The 10,481-nt window shown below is 31.8% G+C and overlaps 1 protein-coding gene across 1 annotated transcript; it reads left to right on the top strand.

Annotated features, from left to right (window-relative positions):
* The first annotated feature begins 606 nt into the window (after positions 1 to 606).
* Positions 607 to 9,866, top strand: Ctps (CTP synthase). The gene is made up of 10 exons (XM_088206062.1): positions 607 to 866; positions 3,807 to 3,977; positions 4,040 to 4,254; positions 4,808 to 4,972; positions 6,282 to 6,403; positions 6,508 to 6,762; positions 7,094 to 7,386; positions 7,616 to 7,723; positions 8,271 to 8,483; positions 8,568 to 9,866. The coding sequence occupies exons 1-10, from the start codon at positions 698 to 700 to the stop codon at positions 8,717 to 8,719; spliced, it is 1,863 nt and encodes a 620-aa protein (XP_088062188.1). The 5' UTR covers positions 607 to 697; the 3' UTR covers positions 8,720 to 9,866.
* The last annotated feature ends 615 nt before the right edge of the window (positions 9,867 to 10,481 follow it).

Here is a 10,481-nt window from a genome sequence, read left to right as displayed (position 1 = left end):
CAATTTTAGCAGCAAACATATTCTTATTAAATGCACATAAAATGTTGAATTACATCAATAGATATTTGAATAATAGTTGTGGCGCACACATAAAAGAAACGTCCACTATCTTACATAAATTGTTTCAACTTCGTAATTATAACTAAATTATTGGCATCCCTCTTCTAATAAAATATTTTTGGACATTAAAGAATTGTCCATCTACGTTTTCTCAAATTTAAAGGTTTATTTTACCTCTATTCAGTGGCGTAGCTAGGGCATGTGCCGCCCAGGGCGATCCTTAAAATTGCCGCCCCCCCCCCATACATTTTTTGTAGGGTCATAAAATCAGCATTTCTTAAAATAATAAATTGGTTATTATTAAGCTCTTGTTATTCGTAAATGTATATAAGTAACCAATAAGAACCACAGTAGACGATCCCATCGCGAATATGCCGCCTCCAAGCAAGTGCCGCCCGGGGCGGCCCGCCCCCTCCGCCCCCCCCATAGCTACGCCACTGCCTCTATTTATTCATAATAAAATTCTGAAGGGGGCGAAACGCTATTTGCGTATCTGTTTTTTACCGTGCGGTGTGCGCATGACAGCGTCGCGAGCATCGCCACCGTGCCACTCGCTGTCAACACTGCGCACGTGTTCGTCGCGCGCGGGCCACACGACCGCACGAACGGTCGGTTATTTCTTCATCGTACCGTCGTCATGATGAAGTACGTTTTGGTGACCGGTGGGGTCATATCGGGGATCGGAAAGGGAGTGATCGCCAGCTCGTTGGGCACCATCCTCAAGAGCTGCGGCATCCCGGTCACTTCGATCAAGATCGACCCCTACATCAACATAGACGCTGGCACTTTCTCGCCCTACGAACACGGTCAGTCGCCATTTTATCATATCTAACAATAATTTTTAATGTCTCGCTCTATATTTAAATCTGGTGACGCAGGCGCTAAAAAGTTGCGCAAAACGTTCATGGCCGCTTTGCGCAAGGTCAAGGTTGAAAGTTTGAATAAAAAATAAACGGGTGAAAATCGATAGCGGTGCGGTTTGTGACGTATTAAGTGACGTTTGTGTCAGAATATGGATTATATCAATCGTTTTAGGTTATATTTACCACGCGCTCGAGATAAACTGCTATACATTAATTATAAAAAAATGTCATGGTCGAATTTCTGTTTCTTTTCATCGTCGACAGGCGGCCATTTTGATATCATTTTTGGCAATTGATGTGTCCTATTTTGTAGGCCTACTTATTATCTTGTTAAATTGTCTAGCGTACGCTCGTGCTTATTTGATAAGCGTTGATTAGATTTAAAAATGACAGTTAAAACCTACATTGTTGAATGCAATATTCGTTTTGCTCAGTGACCATTTCATTTTTCCTTTTGACAATTCATATAACCAGTTTAATTGAACGTAAAACCCCGAGGTGAACTGTGTTAATCACATCTCGTTTGTAACTTAATTTTGGGTTTTATTGATTGATCGCCATTTTGTTTTCATTCATCATTTGAAATTAGAACGAGAAAATCAATCGCTGTAAAGATACATTTTGTCATGGATACGTTGTCATGAAAGCGTCGCTTAAAAAAGGTCAATGCGAGTGGAGATAGAATAATATTATCATATCATATTACCGTATTTTTTCTAAATGATAAGGTGACCAGACATCTTTCTTTGAGGAGGATTGTCTCAATATTTTTGTCCTTGACCAAAAATTTACAAAAAGATCATATTTTGAGCTTCCGTAGCAATTCCTCCAAAAAAATTTGGAGATGGCCTTTGAACAAAATTTTCAAAATCACCTTTTTTCTTTAGCTCCTCTAAATTTGTCTTCATTAAACAATTTTTTTTTGTTTGGCCTCTTTATTTTCAGTGACTATTCAATATTTTCAATAATCTGGCCACCTTGTAAAAGAGCAAGATCAAGCTTTCAACGAAGTAGTTACTATTGATGACTTATGTATTAAATTATGCACTAAATTTTAATATCACAAAAATATGAATTATCATAGCTCATCAGAGTAATGGAAATAATTGTGACATAAAAAAAATATGTTGACAAAGGCATCCAACGCAATTAAATAACAAATTCCCGAGCCATAGCTGCTTACATAAAAAAAATTCAGCATTTTAAAAACAAGCCAAGTTCAAAATCCACATCCCATCTCTTGGCATCGTTAACAAGCCCAAGTATAAACACTAAAAAATATTTAACAATCCTGAAACCTTTATCCAAAAAGATTATTCGCGCCCATTTAAAACTGATTCATATTTAGTCATCAGACGAAACACACTGAGCTAATTTGGGTAAAAATTAAAATATATAATGGTTGATTGTCAAAGCAATATAGCGGTTGCAGCTGTCACGCTTACCTAATATGCATAATTGAGAGACTGCAGCTGTTGTTTTTATCTAAAAACTTGAAAAATATGCTGAATGATGCAATCAAAATGTGATTTTTAACCCTGGCTGCAAACTTTCGCAGAAACAAATTAGCAAATGATAGCAGTTTTTTGTCAATTCGTGGGAAAATTTAATTGGATATTTATTCAACTATCTATTTTTGTACTAACTTATGTTAATCGATAAATTAATAAGTAACTAAAGCTGCTAGATTATTTGTAAAAAATTATGGTCGTATTTTGGTTTGTTATTGTATTTTTCCGACTACAGATATGATGTATTTTACCACTATAATTATGAACGTTTTAGTTTAAGTTACATGAAGAAAATCGGCATTTAGTTTATTTATTTAAAATCAATGGTCGAATTTTGCTTTGTTATGATTATTACTTTTTTAAATTATGACAGTTATAATTTTTATGATAGATATAAAATGCTTTTATAGTTTATAACAAACTCTGCAGTTAAATGTTTATTGATTGTTATTGAAAATCTATTATTGAGCATTAAATACTTTTTACGATGTTAATCTTTAATTTACGATCATCTTAGATCTCAGAATTTATTTTTTATTCTTACATATAAATATTACTGCATTTTATTTAGTTTTTCTTAGTAAGACATAGAAAAAACAGTACTGCATTAATTTATAAAAATCATTAAAAATAATGTATAATTTATTATATCAACCTTTCTTTCTTGGCCTTTGGTATAAGTTCATAGATATGATTTTGTTTCATTCAAAGAGTAATCTAATCGAGTCATATACAATTCTATGAATTCTCACTTTTCCTCTAATAAAATCTATACAGCACGTTGACTGTGTGTTTTATAAATATTTGTAAAAGATAATATTACGTTTTTTTGATAAAATTACGTTTTGCGAAATACGGTATCAGTTAAAACAGTTTATAAAGTGTAATACCACGAAACCGCCTTACTAATATTTACTTTTTTGTTAAAGATTATCTGCAATATTTCTTATAAATAATTACGAATCTATTACTCGATCTATGATTGCTTATCTGTGATATTTTAAGCGTATTAGTTATCCTAGGTAATGCTGTAATTATTGAGTGTCATTGCCCCAATTATCTGCAATAAATTCTGTTTCATATATAAATAACTTTCCATCTTACAGAGAAGCAAATTTATTATGGTATTTCGAAAGTTGTTTCGCATGCTAGAAAACATTTGCCTAGATGTCATAAAATGCACTGAATAGCAATGTTTGAATTTGTATCAAATTTATTCGATAAAAGCAATTAAGATTTACGTTTTCGTTCTTACGATGCTAAATTTTCTAATTTCTATTTTCGATCATTGACCTTGAATCTTCCTCGTTCTCTTGCCAATTGTTTGCTGCAAACATTTGATTAAATTTTTAAGTACAATGTTTGTTTACAGGCGAAGTTTACGTACTCGATGACGGTGGCGAGGTGGACTTAGATTTGGGAAACTACGAACGTTTCTTAGATATCACTCTACACCACGATAATAACATCACCACTGGCAAGATATACCAGCAAGTTATAAGCAGGGAGCGTAAAGGAGATTATCTTGGCAAGACCGTTCAAGGTACATAAATCTTTATAATCCAATTATTGTCACGTGCTCTAATCTACGATATTTATTTTTAGTCGTTCCTCACATTACGGACGCCATCCAGGATTGGGTTACGAGGGTCGCTCAAATACCTGTGTGCGGAAATGAAGAACCTAAAGTGTGCATTGTGGAATTGGGAGGAACAATCGGAGATATCGAAGGAATGCCTTTCGTTGAAGCTTTTAGACAATTTCAATTTAGGGTTAATAGAGAAAATTTCTGCTGCGTACATGTATCCCTTGTTCCGCAGGTATTTTATATATTTTATAATCAGATAGCAATCTGACATTTTCCAGTGCTTTAAATGTGCATGGATTCCCTTAAAAAACATCTTTAGTCTGATGTATAGGACTTTTGTTATAGTACTTTATAGTCCATTCGTACACTTGCTGGAGTGACAGACGTACATCACCATATTGAACTCTTATTAGTTGATGAATCCTGTCCACTTGGTATACGTTGCAAATGCGGCGGATATTTTAAGCTACTATTGTGCTTTTTTATAACAATAGAGCGATGTTTTTTACTTCATTCGTTAATTCAACCGCTTAATAAAAAAGTGTAAACTGTTCTACTTTTATGTTTTTATGCATTTCTAATTAAACATAAATAAAATATAGCATAAATTCAAAGTTTCATACAATCTTCAATAGAATGTATTTAATGGAATATATTAAAAATATGAAATTAAGAAACTAACATTGCAGCATATTTTTAAGGTCCATATATGTGTAAAATGAGAGATTGCTATCTTTGCTTATCGTTTTTATAAGGATCTTACTAATTTGTACATGTTTTTTTAGCCTCGCTCAACCGGTGAGGCCAAAACAAAGCCCACCCAGTCTTCCGTTAGAGAACTTAGAGGTCTAGGTCTGTCACCAGATTTGATCGTGTGCCGATCGGAAACACCTGTCGGCTTGGGAGTAAAAGAAAAGATTTCAAACTTCTGTCACGTCGCCCCTGAACAGGTAAATTTGTAGTTACGTAATTATCACTTTCTAATGACTCGATGTTAACTCATGTTAACGGGAAAAAAATTGGGGACATTGCCAAATTTCACAGCTCATATGAAATCACAGCAGATTATTGCAGAAATTAACAGAAAAAAGATTACGTATTATTTTAAATGCACTAAAATTTTAATGTTGGATATAAAGTGTCTTATATCATATATCTAAGTATATTTTATGATTCATTAATACTTTTTTAAATTTGTAGTAGATATGTATTACATAGTTAAATAATTTTATTATAAAAAATTAGAATGGTTGAAACCCCCTGAAAAGTTTATACATAATGTATTAAAAAAACGTGTACATTGATTTGCTTGATCATAATTTTTTCCATAGCTATACAAAAAAAAATATTTTCTTACTGTATTGTGATGAATATCCCTGGAATGTTATAGCGCGGCGGCGATTCGCCTGTCACGGAATACGTCTAGCGAAGTTATAGGAAACTTCGCTATAGGGGGGATTTACTGTACATGACATTAATCGCATTAAATGTTAAGGTTGAGGAAATTAACTATAAATATAAATTCGCATTTTTTACAATCAATATTTCCGTCTATTTGATTAGATGTGTGTTTATGAAAAAGTTAATATGGAAAGTAATTTAAATGTATTGAGAAAAAACAGGATAAGTCAATGATAAAACAATGAAATAAAAACGTAGTCGGTAAATTAAATAATAGTATAGAAAAACAAAATTTGAGAGATTTAGCACTTAAACATACTCCTACGAAGTTAACCCTTTGGACGCGTTAATCAAAAATAAATATAAAATTTTTTTTTTTTTTAATTTAAATTTTACTTTGGTTCTGTATTTAAATGTTCTGAATTTTTAATTTTTATTTATTTAAAATGATATTTTATGTTTATTCACAAAAAAAAGTTTTTTCTTAAAAACATTTTTTTTTACTGATTTTTGCGTAAAGAGGTAAAAAAATCAACTGAGCGACTGTAGTCGACTATCGCGTCCAAAGGGTTAACATATTATATCAATAATTTTAATCATATACTCATATAATACTGTGATATAAATAAAAAGTGACGAAACTTATGTAAAATAATAATAAATATTGAAAAATAAATAACATGCCATACAACTCACAAATAATACTCATTTACAATCGATATTACACTAAAAAATACAGTTAAGATTAAAATATTTTATAGCCCTCGGAAACCGATGTAAACCTTAGGGTGACACTCTTGGATGCATCTTAAATACGAGTTTTATTTTTAAATACTAAAGAAATGTTTATTTTTATAGGTTATATGCATCCATGATCTATCGTCTCTTTATCACGTTCCGTTAGTGATGGAATCTCAAGGAGTAGTTCAATTTTTATCTGATAGGTTACATCTCAACATTGCAACGCCTCGACCTACCAAGTGAGTTTCCGCAAAAATGTAATCCATAGATAATGATCCTATTTAAAGAGCGATGAAAGTAAACCAAGATTAGATAAGCTATATTTAGAACGCTCTTATTTTAGATTCATGCAAAAGTGGCGTGATCTGGCAAAACGCGTCGATTCACTGAGGAAAGAAGTCAACATATCGCTGGTAGGAAAATACACCAAATTGGAAGATTCTTACGCCAGTATAGCTAAAGCGTTGCAACACGCCTCCATAGCGGCCGGTTACAAGTTAAAGATCAAATATATCGAAGCTGCTAATTTAGAGAAGCAGATGAAATTGGAAAATCCGGTGCTTTTCCATGAAGCTTGGCAAAATTTATGTAAAAGCGAGTGAGTAATAATCTTTTTTATTTCTTATTTATTCTATCTCTTATGATACTGAAAATACCACCATGATGACTAAAAAAATTGCAATACTTTTTAATGTTTAAAAAGCTCCAGATTGAGTTAAATTCCTTTCCTCGACAGTAAAAAGAAAATTCATAAAAATAAAACAACGGATGACAATACAAAATATGACTAATAACAAAAAAATAAATTTTAATTTTTTTAAAGGCAAAAAAAATATTTAAATTTTTGGCAATAAGATTGGTTCATATCCTACACCCTTTTTTACATGTAATTTCATCTTTAGTAACATGAGTATGTTTTTATTTTTCAGTGGAGTGGTAATTCCCGGAGGTTTTGGTCAACGTGGCATAGAAGGAAAGATCGAAGCGTGCCAATGGTGCCGAGAATCACAAAAACCCATGTTGGGTATATGTTTAGGACTTCAAGCTAGCGTTATTGAATTTGCACGTAACAAGCTTGGCTTGAAAGGTGCTAATTCAACCGAAGTAGATCCTAATTGTGAGCATCCGTTAGTCATAGATATGCCAGAGCACCATCCAGGTGATATGGGTGGAACCATGAGGCTCGGCAGGAGAACTACTCACTTGAAACCCAGTATTATACGTGAGTTATATTTTATTTTATCGAGGCGCTATGCAGATGACAGTGTGACTAGATTATAATTATTTTTCAAATTTCATGGTTCTTGACTTGCATTCCACAAAATATTTTATCTGATAATGGAAAGGTCTATTTCTGATACTACATATTAATTCTTATCTCTATGTAGATTTAATTATATTTATATGTGAATGGTATCGTAAGTCAGATTTAATATTTTTTTAAATTTCAGGTCAATTATATGGTAATAAAGATTTTATTGATGAGCGACATCGGCATAGATATGAAGTTAACCCCGAATACGTACCTAAACTAGAAGAAAAGGGTTTTAAATTTGTCGGTGAGTTGATATTTAAAATATTTTATTTATAATTACACTTATTTTTGTCAAATATGTAAAATTATTTGTTGTAACATAGGTTTTTTTCTTAAAAGAATCTTCTGCTTTGATTTTTATGTATAACGTGTTCAAAGCTGTTTTATGAACTTTACATTGCGATTATAAATTTTTATATACAATGTATTTTAGGGCTAATTTATTTTCTACATTATAAAAAAAGATATGTTCTGTTTGTTCTAAGTTGTGGCAGATTTACTTCAAATTTCAAATTTCTGGGGGCCCATACATATACATATATGTAAAATTCTTTATGATATATTATTATCTCCGATACTGAAATGACGTATAAACACGTCATCGGCTCTCAACGTAGTTTTGAATATTCTGTCGAAGCAAAAGTGTTAAAATAACTTAAAAAAAATTATAAAATAATAATGATTATATCTAATAAAGTAACTTTATAAGGAACTAAAGATACAATGGAAATTAATGTGTAGTTTAATATCTAAATTTATGTTTAAAAAAAATATTATATTTTTATTATTAGGTATTGACACAACTGGAACTAGGATGGAAGTATCAACTTTAGAAGACCATCCTTATTATGTAGCAGTGCAGTTCCATCCCGAGTATCTATCCAGGCCGCTCTCTCCCAGTCCTCCGTTCTTAGGTCTCGTACTAGCTTCCGTAGGAAAGCTGAAATCTTATCTCTCAAAGGGTTGTAGACTCAGTCCCAGAAACCAATCGGACGTTAGCTCAGGTAATGGAAAAAGTAATGTAAAAATGAACATATACCTCTTATCTGTATAAATCTATATCTAAACATTTTATTGTTCATATTTAGACGAAGACGATGTAAGCCTGAACCAGATGTCTTTGAATGGCGACGCCGAAGATAGCAAACTGTTAAGCAACAGTAATTTAACGAACGGCGATTTGCTGGGATCCGATTTACCATACATAAACGGCGATTCTCCAAAACAAAATGGACATTGAATTTGAAGTTTATTAGCGAATTTTATTAATCTGTATGCTTGTTATGTTTACTTGTGCGCCACTATTTACGATATTGCTCTTTAAACCTTTGGCTAACATGTAAGTAGATGAAAATTAATATGTAACATCTGTAGTTTACTACAGAGCTGTGAAAGAATGTTGATATCTCACTTTTTTATTTAATGGCACCCGTATATAATATCAACTGTATGACTGACAGCAAGTGACTTCTATTTCATGGTAGCCAAAAAGAGATTCATTCTTATATAGTAAATGATCTGAAGCTTTCAATTATTTTTATACCCATTTTTTTTACTTCTCTATATACTATACATTTGCATACCTAGCTTTTTATGGTTGTGGTAATAATCGTTATAGAATCAAAAACCTCGCAATATAATCTGTGACTCATTATTCACAGTAACTATTGTATTTGCAAACGATGCAAGTTGTGCCAATTTATTTGAATAACAACCAGAGGTATTCTTGAAACGCTCGATTAAAGAAGTAATAGTTTTTAAGTTGAAGCATTTACGCTATTAATTTTTTCGCTATATAATAAACAATTTTACTACCAAGTAATCTTCAGTAAAAATGGAACTATTAGTAATAAGAATATTGAAAGTTTTAATAAATATGTTAAAAAAGTGATGCATGAGAAATTATTGTTACCGTTAAAATGTTGACGAGTCTTTCGACAAATTGTGATAACGATTGATTTTAAATTTTTTTTTAAACAGTGATATGTTATATATTTTTTGTGTTAGTTTCATTTTTTACTGCTATTTATTGCTTTGTAGCAGAATTTTTGATGAATTTATTTTACTTACAAACGTAACCTCAATAGCCGATTAGAGTGCTATCATTTTAATAATCGGAGTAGATGATACATATGAAACATATTTTTTTAATTCATTTTTTACATTTAATAAATGATGACTAAGGTGATGTATTTTTGTGGTTAAAATTATAACGTAAAACGCCATTGTGCTAATTTTTTGTTTGATTCGAATACACATTGTGTGGTTCAGTTATAGCGTTTTTCTTTATTTGGACTTCACCTGACTTTTTGTTTAAAATTTATCTACATTTTTATGACCCATTGTGTAGTTTCCCATTTTCTGATAATAAAATATTGACATAATAACCTTACTGTCTTTTTATTAATAATTATTATACATTACATTATATAGTCTATACAGACTATATAATACATTATACAGTCTTTTTCCGTAAAAATTACTTTAAAACATAAATGATAAGCAGCCAAATAATTGGCTTTGGGCTAATGCAGATGACAGAAAGCCAATATTTTGGCTTTTGGTGTACAGGCAGTTCTCGAGTTACGACCACCTCGACTTACGACCATTCGGAGTTACGACGAAAAAAAAAGTTGTAAAAAAATGTTTTTCGATGTCACATAATTTCAAGACTGGTTTGATAACTGTTTCATTCCAGAAGTAAAGAAGAACTGTGATGAAAACGACATAGCCTATAAAATTTTATTGATTCTTGACAATGCTCCAGGCCATTCTCCACACTTAGGGGAATCACATCCAAATATAAAAGTGGTTTATTTACCTCCAAACACCACCAGCATTCTACAGCCGATGGATCAAGGGGGTATTGCTAACTTCAAAGCCCATTATTTAAGAATCACTTTTGCCCAAGCAATTGCAGGAACAGACAAACATCAGACATTGAGAGAATTTTGGAAAAATTACAACATCTTTCATGCAATAAACAATATCTCAATTGTATG

Source organism: Plectrocnemia conspersa, unplaced genomic scaffold (genome assembly GCF_051122295.1).
Source record: "Plectrocnemia conspersa isolate PC_06_02 unplaced genomic scaffold, ASM5112229v1 ptg000002l, whole genome shotgun sequence".
NCBI classification, from domain to species: domain Eukaryota; kingdom Metazoa; phylum Arthropoda; class Insecta; order Trichoptera; family Polycentropodidae; genus Plectrocnemia; species Plectrocnemia conspersa.
Note: the sequence above shows the minus strand (reverse complement) of the source record. Positions and strands in the feature narration are given on the sequence as shown.

Bases quoted from the DNA above. Each gene is read 5' to 3' on its own strand.
- Ctps (XM_088206062.1), top strand. From the start codon at position 698: ATGATGAAGTACGTTTTGGTGACCGGTGGGGTCATATCGGGGATCGGA. The intron at 7,724-8,270 runs GTGAGTTGATAT...TTTTATTATTAG, and splicing joins AAAGGGTTTTAAATTTGTCG to GTATTGACACAACTGGAACT. The intron at 8,484-8,567 runs GTAATGGAAAAA...GTTCATATTTAG, and splicing joins CCAATCGGACGTTAGCTCAG to ACGAAGACGATGTAAGCCTG.